Below are 22,736 nucleotides of genomic sequence, written 5' to 3'. Positions count from 1 at the left end.
AACAACACTAGCAAGGTGTGCTCACCATGAAATGGTCACTCATTCAAAACCAAAAGAGCAACATTTACCTGAGAACAAAGTCCAGAAGGGATGAAAAGGTGGGTGGAATGGAAACAGGAACCACAGAGAGGAAGCCCCATGACTGTTGTTGCATGGAGGGGGAGTGCAGTCATTGAGATGAAAACAAGTGCCTGATTGACTAAATGTAGAGCTTCCCTCATTTCATAATTGTTGTTGTGTGCCATGGAGTCAGTTCCATAGCGACCCTGTACAGGGTTTCTGAGGCTATCAATCTTGATGGGAGCAGAAAGCCTTATCTTTCTCCTGTAGAACAGCTGGTAGTTTTGAACTGCTGGCCTTAACGTTCGCAGCCTGATTTACAACCACTATGCTACCAGAGCTCCTTTCACAATGCAGAGTTTAAAAGAACATCAGAACACAGAATTCCTACTTCATTGTAACATCTACGAGAGGTTTGTTAAATGAACCTGGCACACAATACTTAATAACTGACATACTGTTCATTTAAAAGAACTATGTAGATAAAAACAACAAAGATTGGGCACAAACTTGAATTAAGCAACAATAAAGCACTCACTTAGAGATCAAGACCAGAACCAAACTAGTCAGTTTCCACTCATAGCAACTCGTGTTAGAGAGTAGAACTTACTCTATAGATTTTTTTTTTCCTGTAATTTTTGTGAAGCAGATCACCAGACCTTTCTTCCACAACTTACTGCTGGGGTTTGAACTGCCAGTCAAGTAGTCAGTAGTGAAGTGCAAACTGTTAATGCCACTCAGAAACCTTTATATCCTGCAAGCAGGGGCCCAGATACAATGCAATATCTCATTGACTCTAAGGCGTACAGTCTGATTTCAGTGTGCTCAGAAGGTGGACATGCTAATCCACTAGGCCTCACTCCTTTTCACATCTCTTGATGCTGCAGGATATAAAACTAAATGCTTCTTTGCACCAACTATTCTTTTTTTAAACACACATCAGGCATAACTGTAGATTGTTCTTGTTGTTAAGTGCTATGGAGTCGGTACCAACTAATAGTGACCTTATGCACAGCAGAACGAAACACTGCCCGATCCTGGGCCAACCTCACTAGTGTTGCCACACTTGAGCCCATTGATGCTGCCATTTTGCCAATCCATCTCATTAAGGGTCTTCCTCTTTTTCTCTGACCCTCCACCTTGCCAAACATGATATCCTTCTCCAGCGACTGGTCCCTCCCGACAGTATGTCCAAAGTATGAGGGATGAAGTTTGGCCATCTTGGCTTCCAAGGAGCACTCTGACTGCACTTCTTCCAAAACGGATCTATTGTTTCTTTGGCAGCCCTTGGCACTTTCAATATTCTCCTCCAACACCACAACTCAAATGCATCAATTCTTCTACGGTCTTCCTTATTCACTGTCCAGCTTTCACATGCATATGAGGTTAGTGAAATACCATGGCTTGGGTCAGGTGCACCTTAGTCCTCAAGCTGACACCTTTGCTCTTCAACACATTAAAAAGGTCTTGTGCAGCAGATTTGCCTAATGCCGGAGGAACACAAGACAGACTTGCTTCGCATAAACATCACTGTTGTTGTTAAGTACCATCGAGTCGGTTTTGACCCATAGCAACTCTATATAGAGTTTCTGAGGAGCAGTTGGTAGGTTTGAACAGCTGACCTTGTGGTTTGCAGTCCAGTGCTTATCCTGCAGCCCCACATCATAGATATGATATGAAGAAAGGACCTACTCAGTACTTGTATAATTAATTCATTTATTCCCGAGTCACAGGTTCTCTTGCAGCAGATAGGGGAAGGTGGGATTCTAAATGAACTGTGTGGTGATGGTAGTGGTGAGGCGTGAATTTTACGGGAGCAGAAAGCCTCATCTTTCTCCCGTGAAACAGCTGGTAGTTGCGAACTGCTGACCTTGAGGTTAACAGCCTAACTTGTAACCACTTTGCAACCAGAGCTGATGGAAAGATCTCTGTTCTTTAAGCTTGGCACTTAATATTCATAAGTAGAATCCCTGGGTGTTCCAAATGATTAACTCTCACAGCCACTAACCAAAAGGTTGGAAGTTTAAATCTACTTATAGGTTACTCAGAAGAAAGACCTGGTGATTTACTTCTGCGAAACCAGTCATTAGACACTCAAAGGAGCAGAGTTCTACTTTGACACTGATGAGGTTACCATGAGTTGGAACTACCCGCTTGGGTTTTTGGTCCAATATTTATCATCTCGAGCCCCTCTCAGAGTCTTGGTTTTTTTCTTCTGCGAAACCAAGATAATGAACTCTAGCCTGTTGGCTCATGGATGCTGGAGAATCACATGAAATAATGCATTGCTGTTACTGTTAGGTGCCGTTGAGTCGGTACCAACTCACAGCGATCTTACTCACAACAGAATGAAACACCTAACCCAGCCCTGTACCAATCTCACAATCGTTGCTACTATGATTGAGCCCATTGCTCAATAATGCTTAGAACAGCCTTTAGAATCTTAAATGTCCCGACTCCGGCAGTATTAGGGACTTCAGTCTATGCCCGATTTAAGTATTGTATCATTTTATTCCGAAAACCATTGGGAAGTGATATGTTGTTGCTGAGTTTCACTGAGTCGATTCTGACTCATAGCCACCTTGTATAGGGTTTCTAAGGAACAACTGGTGGGTTTAAACTGCGGACATTGCTGTTCAAAATGACCTTGTGGTCCAGTGCTTATCCTACAGCGCCAAGTTAAGATTACATCTTGTCACTCCTAGTAGTATCAGAATTCCTCTAAGAATCTCAGTAGAGCAAATTCTAACGAAAGTAAATTATGTGTGCAAAGGAAATTTCTCACGTGTACATTACTGTCCCTCTCTATATATCCTCTAATTTTCCTTCTAATGTACATTTCAAATTGAACGACATTAATTAGGGCTAGGACTTTGGCTCTCTTTACTCCCTTACTGCACTTATAGTGTATTATAGTAAGGGAATTTTGAATGCTGTAGAAGTCTGGGATTTGGCTGCACAGGTATGCTTTACATAACATATTCTTAGGATTTAATGATTTCTTAATAGCAGTGAGTCATTGTGTCATTAACTCTGCATTAATCAGGGGTAAACAAGTCCTGGTGTGGCCTACGGGTTAATGCACTGGACTGCAAGGTTGGTTTAAACCACAAAGTCAGCTGTTCAAGCTTACCAGCTGCTCCTCCAAAACCCTGTACAGAGTTGCTATGAGTCAGAACCAACTCTGGCAGTTAAAGGATTTCTATTTAAAAGCAGTAAAGCTGTAATCATCCTTGAGAGCCTTAGGGGAGAGAAAACAACCTGACAGACTGTTTTAACTAGAGACTGTTTGGGCAGCCTGAGGACAATGTGTGGTTAGCAACCTTTTTCCAAGATGCCATCTTAAATGCATCTGAAGCCTGAAAACCTTTTAAAGACTGTGTGCCATTTAGTTAACAGGTAGTACCCATTGTGTCTCATCAAATCATAGTCTTTTTGGGGCTGGATTTATTTTTAAAAAGGGTCCAAGTTTAACAACAGCAGCAACAAATTTCTAAGTGGAGTCACGTGTTTTCTGAGCTTCCAGTAGCTGTGAGAATTTATCTTTATTGTTTAGCCTGTGGGTACTCACTAACAGAAAACTGAAAAACACCTCTTTTTTGGTTGTTGTTTATTTATTTGAAGAGGTGTGTTGTTCCATTTTAAAAATTCAACAGAGATTTTGTTGAGGACTTAGTTTCTGCTGGTTACAGAGCTAAAAGCATGGAAAGAGATGCACTTTCCCCTGTCTCCCAGCGCTGTTTGTTTGTTTGACTTTGATTCTTGACAAGTTCAGTTCAGGGCAGATATTCCAAAAGCAGGAAGCTATCATCTCTCCTATCCTCAGAAGGCGAGAAACAGAATAGAGTTGTTTTACTAGTAAGGAAGGAAAAACAATCTATTTGAATATAAATGTTGATCAAATTTTCTGGCAGATAAACATTATTAAGAAACTAACTTCATGTCATTTATTGCTGTTATTAAGCATCTTTGAGTCAGTTCTGACTCACATTGACCCTGCATTGAGTTTCTGGAGCTATAAATCTTCCTTGGAGCAGAATGCTTCCTCTTTCTCCGGAGGATCTGCTGGTGAATTTGAACTGCTGACCTTGCAGTTAGCAGCCCAATGCATATCCCAGCACACCACCAGGGCTTCTATATTATTTAGAAAACAAAAGTGAGAACAACCCAAAATGTTTTTTCTCCTTAGAAACATCTTAATCTCTAGACTTTTACCATGATTTCCTGAGACTTTGTAATTTGAATTATAATGAACTTTATCTCAGAGGGTTACTTTGTGGTAGTCTCACGCTGATGTGCATGGCTCCTTGTTCACACTTTTTATCTTTGACTAATGTACCACCTTCAGAAACCCTATAGGGCAGTCAGTCCTACTAGGCCCTATAGAATCGCTGTGTGTCCAGATTGATGGGAAAGCACATGCAATAACCCCTTCAAGTGTCCCTGAGCACACAAACAATGAAGGACTTAGCTACTAAAGGCAAAGTTGGTAGTTCGCATCCACCCAGAGGTGCCTCCAAAGAAAGGCCTGGAGATCTCCTTCTAAACAACCACCGTCATTGAAAACCTTGCGGAGCATAGTTCAGCTCTGAAACAAACGGACTCACCATGATTTGGAGTAGATTCACCAACAGCTGGTTTGATTTACCATTAATAAACCCAAACTCCTCAAGTGGTCTATATTTTTATCCTAAGAATTGGGTTTTAGTCAACTTCTAGATTTGTTGTAAAAGTTAAATAATTGATAGTACAGATTTCAGGGAAATGACCACAAAAAGAAACCATCAAATTATTGAAAGAAATCCTCAGGAAGATTCAGTTCTTTCTCCTGCAGAACAGCTGGTAGTTTCGAACTGCCAACCTTGAGGTTAGCAGCCTGATTCGTAACCACTACGCTACCAGAGCTCCTTAATGACAAAGGTACACTTTTTAAAAATTAGAATTGGATTGAGTATAAGAAGACATCCAAGTTCCTTCAGCTTCCCATTTCTCAAACATGCCTTGTCAGTGCTCATGCGTTCTTGTTGATTCAAGTCGTTTCCAACTCATGCCATCTTGGTTTCCGAGAAGCAGCTGTTGGGTTTGAACTTCCGACCTTGCATAAGCTGCCTCAGTTCCTAGGTGTATCTTCTCCCGGTTCTGTAGGGATGGCCAGTATTCATCAGGAGAGGTTGTGGGACATCTGGGGGTCAGAAGGACATCTGTGCACCCCAGCTAGGGTTCTAGACACAGATCTGGTTCTAGACACATTTCCTCTTCTTGGTGTCCTTATATTGCTCTTGGTGCCATTTAGGGCTCCTTTTGTGTGTGTGTGTGTGTCATTTCAAAAGGCTTCTTGCTACAAGAAGCAATCAACTAAATGTTATGTTTCCCATGTTCACCAGCTGTAGAATACCAAGTCTGTGCTAGGCAATTTGCTGGAGATCGGGAAATACCAACAAAAACAGTACTATCCAGTTGATTCTAACTCATACTAACCCCATGTCTTACAGACTAAAAGTACTCTGTAGGAATTTCTTGGTTATATTCTTTACCAAACCTCTTTTCTACTATGCTGCTGACTGGATTTGAACCACCAACTTTTTGGTTAGTACCAAACCAAAAACAAACCTTCTGCCATTGAGTTGATTCCACCTCATAGCAACCCTAGGTACAGTATTGGTAGGGTTTCTGAGGCTGTAAACCTTTTTAGAAGCAGACTGCTTCTTCTTTCCATAGTGAAGCCGCTGGTGAGTTGTGCCTAATATTTGGTTAGCAGTCCAGTGCTTAACCCACTGCACCACTGGAACACCTGGTTTGCCTAGTGGTCAAGAGCCAGCCATTCACTCTACCCAGAGGAAGGCCTACAGTGAGAATGGAGAGGTGGAGATGTTGAGCTGGGGAGTCATTTCTGACTCGTAGTGACCCTACATAGGGCTTCTGAGGCTGTAAATCTTTACTGGAGCAGAAAGCCTCATCTTTCTCCTGTGGAACAGCTGGTTATTTCAAACTGCCGACCTTGAGGTTAACTGTCCAACTCATAACCACTACCCTACCAGAGCTCCTTAATGGAGAGGTACAAGGTACAAAAGTATAAATGAAGGTCAGTCTTATTTCATTGAAGAAATTATATCTTATTCATGATATCTAGTGATTTGCTCGTTTGACCCTTACCCTTCTGTGCCAAGTTGAGTGAAATAGAACCATATAATCTGGCTTTTCCTAAACTATGCAAGAGCTCAAAATACAAATATTTGAAGAGTGAGGTGTTTGACTTTCCAAAATATCTGTGTCCTGAGGAATTCTGTTAGGAATTCCACCGAATGTTCTCGCTTGTTTCAAGAATACTTGAAAATGCTATCGCTGATTAAATTTAACACTTGAATTCTATTCCATTTACTCAGATTGCTGTCAAAAGTTTCCTCTTCATTATTACTCCTTCTAATCCTTCATCTCTTTTTTTCTTTAATGTTTCTTGTGAATTATGTGATAGTTTACATGATAGAACATTAGTTTTACATTCATCCTATCGTATATAGTTTCATTTCCATGGTTATGAAATCCCCTCCATGCATCATCAACCAACCAAAGGGTATACACTACAAGCCTGCCCCTCAGTCGTCAGCACACAGCCCCTCTCTCTATATATACCTGAAGTCCCCAGCTGCTCCATGTCTCCATGTCATCTTCTCTGCCTCCATCTCAGACATTACTGCTTCTCTGGGTAGGGTCCCACTCTCCTCTCTTCTCCCTTGATGGTCCCAGGGACCTCCATTCCTAGACTGCAAAGTTAATCACTCCCCTTCTTGCTACAAAACGTCTACCTTTACATTTCCAATCCTCACAATCAGTCCTGATAACAATGATTCACTCTTTCATCTTTTAAAACAAGATAGCATCTTTGGTACAATCTCTGAATAGGATTAATAACATGCTTTCCACCCAGCACCCACCCCACCCCCTAACTACATCCATAATCCTCAGAAAGGCTTAAGAGACTCACCTAGGCTAGCTATATTAACAGAAGCTGGCAACTAGTCTGTGGTTCAGGAACGTCATGTGTTAAGTATCCACAATTACTTAATGTTGCAGACTTGCCCAACCTGAATTTAGAGAAGTAACATTTAGGGGAATTGACTAGATGTGCTTAATATTTTAAGTGGATCCCGCTCTGCTGCAATAGCCAACTTTAAAGCAAATGAATATTTTCAAAAGTTATTTGGATTGGAACATTCCTGAAATCCTAATCAAATTTGGGGACTGGATGACACTAGACTAAACATGCTGTGGACATCATTTTAGTGGTGAAAAAAAAACAATGTTGTCACTTTGAGGACTAAAGTGCTGCTGACCTGAGCCATGGTATTTGCACTCATCTCATAGCCATGTGAAATGTACACAATAAACAAGTAAGGTCGTGAAACTATTAACGTATTTGCTTTATGCTTTAGCCAAGACTGTTGCCAATACCCTGATCTGCCAGATGAATAAACAAATCTACCTTGAAGGAAAGATAGACAGAATACTCCTCTGGTTATTGTTGTTGTTAAGTGCCGTCTAATCGATTCCAACCCATAGCGACTCTGTATAGGATTTCCAAGAGCAGCAGGTGAACTTGAACTGCCAACCTTGTAGTTCAAACGACTTTGCAGTCTGACACATTAGCCCACAGTGCCACACCAGGAGTCTTCTGGTAGCATAGTGGATTATGAGCTTGACTACTAATTAGCAACCACCACCACCACCACCCCTCATTAAAAGCAAGAATGGCAAGACTTCATCTCACTTTGGACATTATTATCAAAAGAAACCAATTGCTGAAAAAAGACATTCAGTCACCTCATATGCATGTGAAAATTGGGCAATGAAAGAGGAAGGCTGAAGGCGAATCAGTGCGTTTGAAACATGACGTTGGTGAAGAATATTGAAAGTACCATGGACTGCTAGAAGAATAAACAAATCTGTCGGAAGAAGTACAGTCAGAAGTATATAATCTTAGATGTGAGGATGGTGAGACTTTGTCTCACAAACTTCAGACATGTCAGGAGAGACTAGTTCCTGGAGAAGGACATCATGCTTGGAAAATGGAAGGTCAGCAAAAAAGAGGAAGAACCCCGGTCAGATGAATTTACACAGGATCAGCAACACTGGGCTCAAATGTAGCAACAGCTGTGAGGATGGTGCGGGACCAGGCAGTGTTCTATTCTGTTGTGCACAGAATTGCTGAGTCGGAACAGACTTGACCTTGAAAGCACTTCACAACAACTTGTATCTAAAGAAATGACATGAGATAGCCAGATTTACAACTCAACTTAGACTGTCAAGAATCTGGAGCATTTTGTGTTTATCTCCCATTTATTAATAAAATGGTTCTTCAGGAGCTACCTCCTGGCTTAAAGGGCAAAAGTGTATGCTCGTCTTTCTAGGTTAATTCTCCTCTGATGTGTTTTTATTCCATTCTATAGCTCTGTCTGGGTTGTTAAGGGGTTTTCTGTTGAGCTATTGCAGTGATTCATAATGACAAAGTATTTTTCTTCTACATGTATAAGACCCTGAAGGTTTAAGGACTTCTTTTTTTGGCCCAAACATAAAACCGAAGAGAACATTCAAGGGTTCATATAGGGTGATTCTACTTATTTCAAGTTCAGAAATGGACACAACATATCTCTGGTCTTGACTGTATAGTAGTTACACTTGGGGGTTAGAAAAAAGAAGAGGGAATGAGGGAGGTTTTTAGAATGCTTGGAAATGGTGTCTTTCTGGATGGGAATGCTGAATCTGGAAGTGTATTCATTCAGCTTGTAAATATTAAACTGTACATCTAACCTTTGTGTATATACTAGGCTTCTCTGTCAAAAATAACACATCAGAGGTGAAAAGCATTCGGATTTCCTTTATTCATTCCAATAGTATGTTTCAAAGGGGTTCCTGTTAATCAGAGATCACATTACTGTAGTTTTTTTGGGGGGGTTCCTTAAATTATAAGAATAATTAGCAGGAGAACCAGGATTGGCTCTTCTGAGTGAATGCCTTGAGCTTTTTTCCCTTTCGCAAGCACAAGCTGCACTAGTCTATAAGACACATTTCACAGAGTCAACCTCTCTCAATGAGCTAACAGATTGGCATGTTACAGGCGAGCTGTGTGAGGAGAAGCTGGACTTCTGTGCCCAGGACCTGAACCCTTGCCAACATGACTCCAAATGTATCCTGACGCCAAAAGGATTCAAGTAAGTAGAACCTGTGTTCGGGCTCAGGAACGGGACGATGGGGCAGGTTCTTCTTTTAAGAACCCTCCTTTCCAGATCCAGCTTCACACTTGGCTCAGAATTAAAGGGACTCCTGCGGTGGTACTGTAGGATAAGCACTGGACCTCAAGGATGGTTTGAATCACTAGGTCAGCAGTTCACACTCACTAGCCAGCCGCTCCTTGGAAACCCTATACAGGATTGTTAGGAGTTCGAACCAACTCAGAGGCACTTAGCAACAACAATTATGGTCAATGACATTTTTAGAGATGTTAATACTGCAACCTGGACTTTTGTTGTTGTTGTTTTTAGTACACTAGAAACATCAAATAAGTAGAATGTTTCATTGTATTCCATGACTCCTTCTAGGAGGTCCTCTATGGAATAAGGTAGCCTTTGAATAACTTGTTGTTGTTAGTTAGTTATAGCTACATTGGCTCCAATTCTTGGCGCTCTTACATACAGAACAAACGTCACCCAGTTATATGCCATTCTTCTTCTTGAGTACCTGATAACTTGACAAAGTATATGTCCCTATCTAGATTGATTCTCCTCTTCATGATCGTTGTGAGTTTGAGTCTATTGTTGTGATAGTGTGTTATGCCTTCCAACCAAGGGTACTCATCTCCCAGAAAAACATTGGATAGTATTTTGTGATTCTTGAGGTATTTGTTGTCTAATTTATAGAAGTAGATCACCATGGTTTTCTTCTTAGTCTAGACGTTCCACTGAAACCAGTCTACTGTGGTTGACCTTGCCTAGTATTTGAAATACCAGTGAAATAGCTTCCAGCATCCCTATCAGCACACACACCACCTCAGTACATCAAAGTGACAGATGGGTGATGGAGTCTTGGGATATAGATTTAAATTTATTTGAAAGCCAATAAAATTAATCCATATCCATTTGATATTTCATGAAGGTAAGTCTATAGTAAAATCTGGAAGTTTGATTTCCATATAACTGAATATTTTATTGCCTAAAAAAGCCCTTTCTTCTATCCAGGTTGGGGTAAGATTCGTTTACTCACTTACTGCTAGTGAGCCAATTCTGTACGATGTATCATGTTTCTGAGGCCAGAATTCTTTATGGGAGCAGAAAGCCTCATCTTTTCCCCAAAGAATGGCTGGTGGATTTCAACTGTCAACCTTGCAGTCAGCAGTTCAGTGCTTTTCCTACAGCATCACACCTGGGCCCCTGGGGTAGGATTAAAGAAACCGTATGTCCAAATTGCTGAGGACAATATTAATTAATTATTGTCTCCATGTAACTGTTAATAGTGGAGTCCTGGTGTGGCACTACAGGTTAATGAGCTGAACTGCAAGGTTGGTTTGAACCACAGGGTCAGTGGTTCAAGCTCACCAGCCACTCCTCGGAAACCCTATACAGGGTTGCTATGAGTCAGAATCGACTCGATGGCACTTAACAACAACAACAGCAATTATTAATAGCGCCCTTTTTGCCTTCAAATTGTGCCGGTTACCGTGAGGCATGGTGTGAGCTCAGATCTTCAAAATAATTTCTTTTTCTCATTGGCAATCATCCTGGAGTCTATTTGGTACCAAATGAAATAGCTCTTTTTGCCCCAATCATATAGAGTCAGTAATGTCTGATTTTAAAGCTGTAAGTACTATAAAGATAAAGCTGATGCACAGTCTTCATTTTAAGCATGAAGGAACCACGGACCAGAGAGTTTGGATGGCTGTCTGAAATGCTTCTGGTTATTTATTGGCAGAGCCGCAGCTAGATTTTACACTTTCCAGTTCAGTGATTCTCCTAATACAACATGTTGCCTCTATGAAATTCTATGATTTATTAATGTTGCAGTTGGTCTGGTATAGAAGATAGAATACATTCTCCAGAATGGCAGCATTGGGGTCAAGAGGTGAGCTGTTTTTGTCAGGCAAGGAGCCAATGGCCTTATTGGGTCCTTCACCCAGTATTTGTTGATTACGTATAGGGAGCCAGGGAATCTAGTCAAAGAGCTGTTTGATGTTGCTGTAATACTTTACAGCTATTCAATCTCATTTACACACTATAACGTCTCAGTGAGATAAAATAAAAAACAATCCAGACTACTGCGATTGAACCCATTCTGACTTGTAGTGATCCTACATAGAACAGAGGAGAGCTGCACCATAGGGTTTCAGAGACTTAACTCTTTTTGAGAGTAGATAGTTTCTTCATTCTCCCATGGAGTGGCTGGTGGATTTGAATGTTGTTGTTGTTAAATGTCATCAAGTCCATTCGGACTCACAGAGACCCTACATAGGTGGATTTGAACTGCCCAACTTTTGGTTAACAGTCCAGTGCTTATCCTACAATGTCACACCAGATAAATTTGAATAGCCCATGCTAGGTCAGTAGCCATTTTATAAGAACTATTACTTGGGCTACTGGTAGCGTAGTGGTTACGAATTGGGCTGCGAACCTTAAGGTCAGCGGTTCTAAACTACCAGCTGCTCTGCGGGAGAAAGATGAGGCTTTCTACTCCCGTAAAGATTTACACCCTCAGAAACCCTGTACAGGGTCGCTATGGGTCGGAACCGACTTGACGTCACTTAACAACAACAACTATTACTTGGGCTGGTACTAGAAGATCTAACCGGCGGTTCAAGCTCACCAGTCATTCCTCAGAAACCTATACAGGGCCACTATGGGCCGGAACCAACCCGACAGCACTTACTAACAACAACAGGAGCATCAGACATTCATAAAGTTGTGGGTACAGACGACTCAGTTTCAGCACTGCCTTTCAAATGTCAATCGAATGACATCTTTAATCTCTAGTTTTCTTTAAAGACATTTTCGGTTTGTTTTAAAAGCCACTGTTTCAGAATGTAAAGAAACCTGGTGGTATGGTGTTTAGGTGTTTGGCTGCTGACCAAAAGGTTGGCAGTTTGAATGCACCAGCTTCAAACCCACTAGCTACTCTGGGAAAAAGGTGGGGCAGTCTACTTTAGGAGAGAGTTGCAGCTTTAGTGATCCTCAGGAGCACTTCTCCTGTTTCCTACCGGATAGCCCTGAATCAGAACAGACTCGGTGGCAACTGGTTTGAGTTCTGGGTTCACTTTAGAATATGCAGCTTCCTAGCAACAAGTTGTTATTCTTTTCAATGCTTTATTGAAAATAAAAGAATAGCTTTGGTTCTACTTTCTATTACATCTTAGTTTATGTTGTTGTTAAGTGCTATTGAGTCAGTTCTGACTCATAGAGACCCTGTAGAGGGTTTCTGAGGACTGGCTGGTGTAACCCTACACAATGTAAGCCAGGAATCTTACAAAGATACTTACTTGTTAAAAGAATTTTACTTTGCATTTTGTTCAACCAAAGTCATTTCATACAAAATCATTTTAACTCCTAAATGTCTGTAATCTGCCCACAATTGATTCCAAATTAAAAGTGCATTGTTTGTGTAACAAATATCTTTTTTTCAGAAAAAATCATTAGGGTCTACTGTACAGCTTTCACAGTGTTCTTTGTATGTTGTAATTACAAGATAAATTTTGAATGATATAGTGGAACCCATTCAAAAATAAGAGCATTTATTTTCAAAAAAACCAATCCTTAATGAAATATGTCTTTACTATTCTCAATTTAATTACATACTTTTGAACATGCCTCTTGCTGGATTATGGATTCATTGAGTGGAGAGCTAGTAATTCTCAGTTATAATTTGTAAGCTTGTTTTATAGCTGTTTGTAGGTTAGAGATAACACTTTAAGTCATTGTTGTTAAGTACCGTGGAGTTGGTTCCCACTCATAGTGACCCTGCACAGGGTTTCTGAAGCTGTAAATCTTTACATCAGAAAGCCTCATCTTTCTCCCGCAGAATGGCTGGTAGTTTCGAACTGCCAACCTTGAGGTTAGCAGCCTGATTTGTAACCACTATGCTGCCAGAACTCCTTAGTTTAAGTCATGTTGTATGCTGTTATCACTATGTAGTTGTTGTTGTTAAGTGTAGTCGAGTTGCTTCTAACTAATAGCAACCCTGTGCAAGGTCTCCAAGGAGTGCCTGGTGAATTTGAACCACCAATCTAGCAACCTGTGTGTATGTGTATATCTCTGTGGGTAAATGTGAGAGGGCTTCCAAAAGTTCACAGAAAAATTCCATCAGTTTATAGTTTAATTTTTCTACCTTATTTTTTTTTTTTTTTGCAAACAGCAAGCAGGGTCTCCTGCTTCTGTTTTTACTTTGCTTTTGCCGACTGTAACCTCCCCCTTCGAGGTATCTTCTCAGTGCACAATACCAACATTATTTTCCATTTTGTTGCCTTAAAATCAGCATGGCATGATTACAAACATACCTGGCAAAATATATGTAGAAATATAATAAATGACCGGACATAACGGGAAGGAGAGCTGCAGTGAGAAAATGGATTTAAAGACCAACATGATACGAGGCTGCCAAAAAACTCATCTCCTGACAAAAGTTGTTTGGAAAGTTGTATTGTTACTTCAAATTCATTTTCTTATTACCAAGCTAACAGAGCTGGTTTTACTTTTCTTGTTTTATTATATACCTCGTAAATCTCCTAAATTGCCTTTAAGCAATTTTGGGCTATGATATACTTTAAGCGGTGTGTTCAAGCATGCTTCTTGCTTAGACATTGTTTGGGCTCCTATACAATGTGTGTGTGTGTGTGTGTGTGTGTGTGTGTGTGTGTGTAGTGTGGTGGTTACGAATTGGGCTGCAGTGGTTACGAATTGGGCTGCTAACCTCAAAGTCAGCAGTTCAAAACTACCAGCTGTTCCGTGGGAGAAAAATGAGGCTTTCTGCTCCCATAAAGATTTGCAGCCTCGGAAACCCTGTGTAGGGGAGTCAGAACCAACTCCACAGTACTTAACAACAGCATGTGTGTGTATATATATGTTAATTTTTGCTTCCTTTCTCCCACTTTCTCAGATAATAGAGCTGAGGGAACAGAACTTGATGGGTTTTATTGATAATGCAAACTTTAGGGAATTCCAATTTACGTTTGGTTCTTTCTTGTTTGAAACTTGATCTGGAAGCCAAAAGAAAAGGCAAAAATGTTGATCATAATGTGACTCCAAGTTCTAATGAGCTTGAAAACAGAATATGTGGAGGAGGGAGTGTAAAAACAGCTCTTAGCCCTAGATTGTGATGAATGTGTGGTTCTCTTAACTTTTGCTTTCATATCTTTTCTCAGCTAAATAATTTAAAATATTTCAAAGCTTTTCGTCTTTTAGTGCTTGGAAGGAACTTCAGCTCTGCTCACGTTAACGTTTATGGAAGTTCCCTTTTCAGGCCTTGTCCATCCATTTGAGAATGTGTATCTGACTGCTAAGGATCCGTTTAACTCTACCCTGTGTATAGAGGGGATAGTATTGATACTTGATGTGAAGACTTCTTCCGTCTCTGTTGGTGTTTAGAGTTACTACCTCCATGAGTATAAGGAGCTCTAGTAGCGTAGTGGGTACGAATCGGGCTGTGAGCCTCAAGGTCAGCAGTTCGAAACTACCAGATGTTCTGCGGGAGAAAGATGATGCTTTCTGCTCCTGTAAAGATTCACAGCCTCGGAAACCCTGTACAGGGTCGCTATGAGTCGGAACAGACTCCATGGCTCATAACAACAATAACCTCCATGAGTATAGGTCAAGTTCATCAAATTGTAGCAATTTACCCTCGTTCCCTTTATCAAAATTTGTTTTGTTCTTTTTATTTTTTTTCATCTTCCTCTAGTTGTATTCTGATTATCAAGCCATCTAAGCTAGGTCACATGGGTAGGGTCCATTTAACTTTAGAGTTGTTTGTGGTGTTTGGTTATGGGTTAGCAGTAAAGCCAGCTGCCTGCAAAGCAAGCATGTTTATCCTATAAGCTCATTTTGCTTCTTAATTCCTACATCCACAGCTGAAAGACTCTTACCCTTAGGGGTTGTTGTTTTAAAGTACTGTGTCCTGTCTGACTCACAGAGACGCTGTATAGGGTTTCTGAGTAGTAGCTGATGGGTTTGAGCTGCTGACCTTGTGATTAGCAATTCAGTGCTTATCCTACATCACCACAACAAACCTTAGGGGCATACACTCATAACTGTTTTCATTGATCCATTCTTCAGAAGTAAGTCTTCAATCTTAATTTTGAATTTTCATGCAAAACTCTTAGCATTCTGGAATGTGCTACATTCATTTGGGTGTTTTAATTGTACTTTTTCACTTTTATCCTAATGATTTTGAAATGGAACCATAGGTTAATTTGTGTAGACTAAGCCTTAAGGGATTATGCAGAATTATTTAAAAAACAAAACATATAGAATTATTCTCATTTATCATTTGTTATTGTTACTAAGTGCTATTAAATCGGTTGCAACTCATAACAACCCTGTATAGGCTTTCTGAGGAACAGTTGATGGGTTTGAACTTATGACCTTGAGGTTCAAACAAACCTTATGGTGGTCCAGTGCTTATCCTACAGCACCATACCAGAACTCCTCATTTATCATTTATTATGTGTGGAACATACTTATAACTTTACTGGCATTGTTTTATATAATCTTTTTTAAACCTGTGAGGTGGGAATTCGTTTACTATACATGTTACCAATGAGGAAAGAGAAGCTTCAAGAAACTAAATAACTTAGTCAAGATTCCATTTATATTAAGGGTAAAGCCAGGCTTCAATCCTTGTTGTTGTTAAGTGCTGTGGAATATGATCTGACTCACAGCACCCTTGTATACGATTTCCGGAGCTTTAAATCTCTGCGGGAGCAGAAAGACTCATTTTTCTCCCAAGGACCTTGTGGTTCACAATTCAGTGCTTATCTTCTGTCTAATGGCAAAGCACATGTTCTCCGGAGCTAAACCGTAGCCTGTGGCTTTGTTTTGAAGTCAATGAAGCATTTCTTTAACCAAACAAAGCAAAAAGAAATGTCATGGAATCCTGGTAGATACAAAAAGATCCCAGTGAGAGACTATTACAGAGATGGACAGAGGAAATTACCACAAGTCCCCTACCTATAGAGGCTCCATGAGCCCCTGTAGTTCCTCGCTGTGTAATTTCAAAACCATTACATGTGCCACACACAGTTTGCCTTAAACCAGATATCACCAGTGGTCCACACTGGAGGAAAACAGGATCAAAGAGTCCTGAGGAATTCATTATGTGGCATGCAGTACCATCAAGTCAGTTTCAACTCATAGCCAACCTGTATAGGGTTTCCAAGGAGCGGCTGGTGAGCTTGAACTGCTGATCTCGTGGTTTAAACCAACTTACAGTCTAGCTCATTAGCCCACGGCACCACACCTGGACTCCTGGTCAGTTGTTTGGGTTTAATTCCTGGTTCTGGGACTTAGAAGCTGAGTGTCCTTGAGAAAAGTATTTCAGTATTGTGAGAAGATGAAACTTGAATCCACTTACTTTGGAAGCATCAATTGTTAGAAAACGATGTCATGTTTGGTAAAGTAGAGGGGAGATTGACACACTAGCCACAAGGGACTCAGACATATGACAGTTAAGAAGATGGCATGGGACCTGGCATTGGTCTACTGAAGGTGTCCATGAGTGAAAACTGACTCAACATTTGACAAGCACGACAGTAGAGACAGTTGTGTCCTCAGTGTCACAGGGCAGTCCGGATCCATGAATCTTATGTATAGAGTCAAGACCAAGGAAGTTCTAGAGGAATGTCTGCTGTCTTATCAGCCCTGACTTTTCCATGCCTCGGACCACACCCAAGTGAACATGTTAGGAAGTTGTCTGCGGCATCTGTCCTGTGGATATCGCATCCGCGGCTCTACCCCACTCCCATTACATCAGCACTGTTATGTCACAATCATTGCCCAGGCTCAAGAAGGAGTATTTCCAAAGCTAACATATATGTTTTTCTTAAAATGATACTTTGTTCAAATGCATTTTTTCTGTATTAGGAAAGAAAACATGCTAATCAATGTTTAAATATGCTTAATCTTGTCAGTAAATTTTACAACCTGGCATTTTCACCATCCCACAGACTGACAGGTATTAGGCAGAGTTGAAAATAGAGTATTCTGTAGGCAAATACAGGAGAGTGGCTCAGACAGGGATGTGGGGGGAGATGGCAAAGACCCGGGTGACATTAATTCTCTCATTATTTGAGTTATGGGTGGTCTCCATAATCTGGGAGATAAGATCCATACTCCTCTGATAATTACAGTAAGCGACCAAGAATACTTGGAAGACCAGTACAATTTTCTCGGCATGCATTTATTTCTGGATACTTTGAGTCTAGTCCAAATACGTTCTGTAAAGATTTTTTTCCATTTTTAAAAAATGAAATGCAGCTGTTTTTACTTACTTTATTTAGCTCGGTGGGGTTGAAACCATTTATTTACCTGCCCATTCAAACAGATGTGACTGTACCCCAGGATACATTGGCGAACACTGTGACATCGACTTTGACGATTGTCAAGGTAACAAGTGTAAAAATGGAGCTCACTGCACCGATGCGGTGAATGGATATACCTGCATCTGCCCTGAAGGTTACAGGTAAAAGCAGGCCTATAGAAGGTCTCTGTGTTCTATTAGGCCTCCACATGAGCTCAATTCACATTGGTAACTAAGTAAAAAGACAATAAATATGTATTTTTTGCTATTTACCCTTCAGTGGCTTGTTCTGTGAGTTTTCTCCACCCATGGTCCTCCCTCGTACCAGCCCATGTGATAATTTTGATTGTCAGAATGGAGCTCAGTGCATCATCAGGATAAATGAGCCAATATGCCAGTGTCTGCCTGGCTACCAGGGAGAGAAGTGTGAAAAATTGGTCAGTGTGAATTTTGTAAACAAAGAATCGTATCTTCAGATCCCTTCAGCCAAAGTTCGGCCTCAAACAAACATCACTCTTCAGGTAAGATCCCTTCCTTTAGCAAGAGTTGATCTGCTTCTAAGCCAAATCTAGCTTCAAAGAGTTTTGATCCATGGTAGCTTGTGAGTGATATTTTTTAAATGGTGGTAGGTTAGTTAGGTCCCATGGAGTCAGTTCGGACTAAGCGACCTTGTATATGGGATGTGGTGCAGTGGGTTGATATTCTGGACTGCAAAGTCTGTTCAAACAACATGGTTGCTAATTCAAGCTCACCAGCTGCTCCTCAGAAACCCTATGCAGGTTCACTATGGGTCTGAACTGACTTGACAGCACTCAACAACAACAACAACAAAATCTTTTACAGGAGTAAAATGCCTCCTCTTTCTCCTGTGGAATGGTTGGTGGATTTGAACTGTTGACCTTGAGGTTAGCAGCCCAACTCATCACCCACTACGCTACCAGAGCTCCATTTTTAAATAGAAAGTTAACACACGACACAGTGACAGAAATGTTCCTTGAGTGCGAAAGCATCAGTAGATCTTTTCTTTAATGTTTCTATTTTCAAAACTAAACGATTACCAGGTATTTTTAGTCACTTTTCCATCCTCTGAAAAGATAAGGCAGCAATAGAATATCACTAATCAGCCACTAGCCGAAATGTTGGCAGTTCAAGTCCAACTCGAGGTGTGCTTGAGGTGTGCTTAAGGTCACAACCTGGAAAACCCTATGGAGCCTGGTTCTACTCTAACACACAGGGGTCACCTTGAATTAGAAACAACTCTCAACACTACACACATTCCATTCATTTATTGTCATTATGCCACAGTTCAGATTTGGGAGGAGGTGTTTTAACTTAGAAACCATGCCACTGAGCAGAGTGGAGAGGAAAAGTACCAGTAAAAAGTATGGCTTAACTTAACTAGAACCTTGAAGAATTCACATGAACGTAACCAACACAGTTAAACATTTCCTACCAAGTTACTGTGTACACAGAAGAAAGGTACTCCAAGTTCTCTGAAGAGATTACCTAGATTTTAAAAAAAGCACACAAAACCATCACTTTGATTCTGTCCCATGGCAAACCCATTTTGACTCATGATGACCCTGTATGTGTGTCAGAAGGTGACTGTCCTCCACAGGTTTTCAATGGCTGTTGTTGTTGTTGTTGTTGTCGTTGGCTGCAGGGCAGGGGATATAGATTGCCAAGCTTTCCTTCCAGAACAACTCTGGGTTGATTTGAACGGCCAACCTTTTGGCTAGCAACTGGATGCATTCACCATATTGCATCACCCAAGGAGTCCTGGTGTGGCACTGTAGGATAAGCAATGAACTATTAACCCCCCAAGGATGGCAGTTCAAACCCACCAGTCACTCCTTGGAAACCCTATGCAGGATTGCTAATAGTCAGAACTGACTAGATAGAACTTAACAACCACAACAAAGATACCTAGGCTAGATTGTTGTTAATTTTAGGACGAGTGGGGCAATTTGGACCTACATGCTTGTATTCTGTGGTCAGCAAAATATTTTTTAAAGATTTTGTATTAAATAGCTTTATCCAGTTTGCTATGGACCCCAACCCTTCTTGTCTGGCCTACAGTGACACTTGGGAAAGAGAGAAAAAGTTCTCTTGAAGTTCTGATGTATGAGAACTTGAAACATGGCAGGTCTTCTTAAGGAAGCCTCTCTCCTTGCCACCAAACAATTCCCACATCAAATTGATAAGAGATGTGCAGTCATGTTCTCAAGCTTAAATCCCAATTTTGACTTCATTCCTTCAGAAGCCCTGATAGGCCAGAGAATCAGGTTAAACAGAGATTTCCCGTGCTTTGAATAATTGTGAAGAATCTGTTGGGTTGGGTTTTTTTTTTTTTTTTTTTAATGGAATATGAAAATCAGTGTTGTACGTTGTCACATTTCATATATTCCATAAAGTGCATAATAGGAGCAGTATGTGCAGGTAAGTGAAAACCTCCAGCAAAGAAAACTCTAAGCACTTTCAGCACATTTCCTTGTTGTTGTTGTTGTGAAGTGTCGCCGGGTCAATTTTGACCCACAGTGACCCTGTTGTTATAGGGTTTCCAAGGAGCAGCTGGTGAGCTTGAACCACCGACCTTGCAGTCCAAACGGCTTTGCAGTCTGACACATTAGTCCACAGTGCCACACACTTCCTTTTGTTGTTGTTGTTGTTATGTGCCGTGGAGTCGGTTCTGACTCATAGCGACCCTGCACAGGGTTTCTGAGGCTGTAAATCTTTAAAGGAGCAGAAATCCTCCTCTTTCTCCTGTGAAACAGCTGGTAGTTTCAAACTGCTGACATTGTGGTTCGCAGGCTGATTCGTAACCACTACACTACCAGAGCTCCTTAGACATTTCCTTAAGTATCTGTTAATGTTCGTTTTCAATGTCTTTACTGATTTATTTGAAAGTAAGTTAGGAACCAGTTATCTCTCTAGTAATAATTTTAGCTAGCATTATTTTTCTCATAGCCACAAAAAACCAATCAGCCATAGAACCTAATCTTCACTTCCCAGTCTCATCTTTCTTTTTGAGGAAAGTTGTTTGGTTGCCTGTCCATCCCACTCATGCCACGATTACATCCTTCTAGATTGCCACAGATGAAGACAGTGGAATTCTCCTTTATAAAGGTGACAAGGACCACATAGCAGTAGAAATCTACCGGGGACGTGTTCGTGCCAGCTATGACACCGGCTCTCACCCAGCTTCTGCAATTTACAGGTGAAGCTCTCTATTGTGGGTAAAGATGGGGGAAGAACAAGAAATCTAATGAAGAACCGCTCCCCCGCTATCACTTTGTATGGCAAAGGAATGTGGGTAATTTGGTTATGGCAGGCTTTGTGAAAAGGGTATTCATCATTGGCCTGGCCGACTGATGGCATGTTTAAGATAGATTATTTGGGAAGAGATTGATAAAGAGACAAATTACAAAGGTGTGGGCCCAGCTAATGCAGAACCTGGAGCTGGTAATGAGGACAAGGAGCAATGATGGAAAAGCATGCCACAGAAGGCTGTGTGGAGCGGCTTCCTGGATAGGAGCTGAGCTGTGCTTTTAACAGAGAGATATAACTAGTCCCAGCAAGGCCTCAGGAAAGAAGCCGGGCTTTAAATATTCAGCTCCACCTGCCTATCTCCCAACAGTCTGCTACTCATGCTTCCAAACACTGGCAACAGGAGAGCTTTAAAATCAAGGAATCCTTTGATTCTGAAGACATGTTGTTGTTAGGGGCTGTTGAATCGGTTCTGACTCTTCGAAACTCTGCACAACAGAATGAAATCCTCCTCCACAGTTGTTATGTTTGAGCCCATTGCTGCTGCCTCTGTGTCACTGCATCTTCTTAGGGACCTTCCTGTTTATTTTTTTGCTGACCCTCCACTTTACCAAGCATGATGTCCTTCTCCAGGGACTGACCCTCTACAGCACATCCCATGCATGACAAACTAAGTCCTATCCACTGGGTTTCTAAGGAGCATTTGGCTGTACTTCTTCTGAGACAGATTTGTGTGTTCTTCTGGCAGCCCATGGTACTTTCAGTATTTCTCACCAACACCATAGTGCAGATGTATCCATTCTTCTCCGGTGTTCGTCCTGATGAGATGTTGTTGTTAGGTGCCATCAACCCATAGTGACCTTATGCACATCAGAATGAAACCTGCCCAATCCTGGGCCAACCTCACTATTGTTGCCACGCTTGAGCCCATTGATGCTGCCACTTTGACAATCCATCTCACTGGGGGTCTTCCTCTTTTTCTCTGACCCTCCTCCTTACCAAACATGATATCCTTCTCCAATGACTGGTCCCTCCTGACAATATGTCCGAAGTATGAAAGATGAAGTTTGGCCATCTTGGCCCCCAAGGAGCACTCTGGCTGCATTTCTTCCAACTGAGATCTGTTGGTTCTTTTGGCAGCCCACGGCACTTTCAATATTCTCCTCCAACACCATAACTCAAAAACAGCAATTCTTCTATGGTCTTCCTTATTCATTGTCCATCTGATGAAATAGCTCACACAAATGAGCCTTCCAGGGCTCAGAACAAGATGAAGCAGCTCAGAGAATAGTTCTTGATAAACAAATTCAAGATACTCAGCACACTCAATAGCTTTAAGTTCTCCATTCATGAAACATACATTTATTAAGTTACTACTATGTGCTAGGCAATATTCTGTTGCGATCATAGGATTGTCAAAAGGACATTGTTTTTGGTAAAGTAGAGGGCTAAAGAAAACCAAAGAGCTTCTCAATGAGGTGGGTTGACGCAGTGACCACAGCAAACCCAGCAGCAATCATTCTGCTGGACACAAGGTCAGCATGAGTCACAGTTAGCTCCAGGGGATTTAGCAGCATGTGTCTAGAACTAGTCTAAGAATAAAAGTCCCTGTCCTTATGATCTGACACTTAATAAGCAAATGTAGTTGGTAGTTATGTGCTGTGGAGTCGGTTCTGACTCACAGCGACCCTGCATAGGGTTTCTGAGGCTGTAAATCTTTACAGGAGCAGAAAGCCTCTCATCTTTTTCCTGCAGAGCAGCTGGTAGTTTCAAACTGCTGACCTTGAGGTTCGCAGCCCAATTCATAACCACTACACTACCAGAGCTCCTTAATAAGCAAATTGACAAATAAAATAATGTTATAG

The 22,736-nt window shown here is 41.1% G+C and overlaps 1 protein-coding gene across 4 annotated transcripts in view; it reads left to right on the top strand.

Moving 5' to 3' along the window:
- Window positions 1–22,736, top strand: part of SLIT2 (slit homolog 2 (Drosophila)) — a 540,750-nt gene that overhangs the window by 473,304 nt on the left and 44,710 nt on the right. For all 4 annotated transcript variants that reach the window (XM_006874347.1, XM_006874345.1, XM_006874346.1 and 1 more), the window contains 4 exons: window positions 9,173–9,266; window positions 17,629–17,766; window positions 17,885–18,125; window positions 20,691–20,821. In XM_006874347.1, the coding sequence (XP_006874409.1) occupies window positions 9,173–9,266; window positions 17,629–17,766; window positions 17,885–18,125; window positions 20,691–20,821 (604 nt within the window). The remainder of the gene's footprint in view (window positions 1–9,172; window positions 9,267–17,628; window positions 17,767–17,884; window positions 18,126–20,690; window positions 20,822–22,736) is intronic.

This window comes from Chrysochloris asiatica, unplaced genomic scaffold (assembly GCF_000296735.1).
Source record: "Chrysochloris asiatica unplaced genomic scaffold, ChrAsi1.0 scaffold00270, whole genome shotgun sequence".
In the NCBI taxonomy this organism is placed as follows: domain Eukaryota; kingdom Metazoa; phylum Chordata; class Mammalia; order Afrosoricida; family Chrysochloridae; genus Chrysochloris; species Chrysochloris asiatica.
Note: the sequence above shows the minus strand (reverse complement) of the source record. Positions and strands in the feature narration are given on the sequence as shown.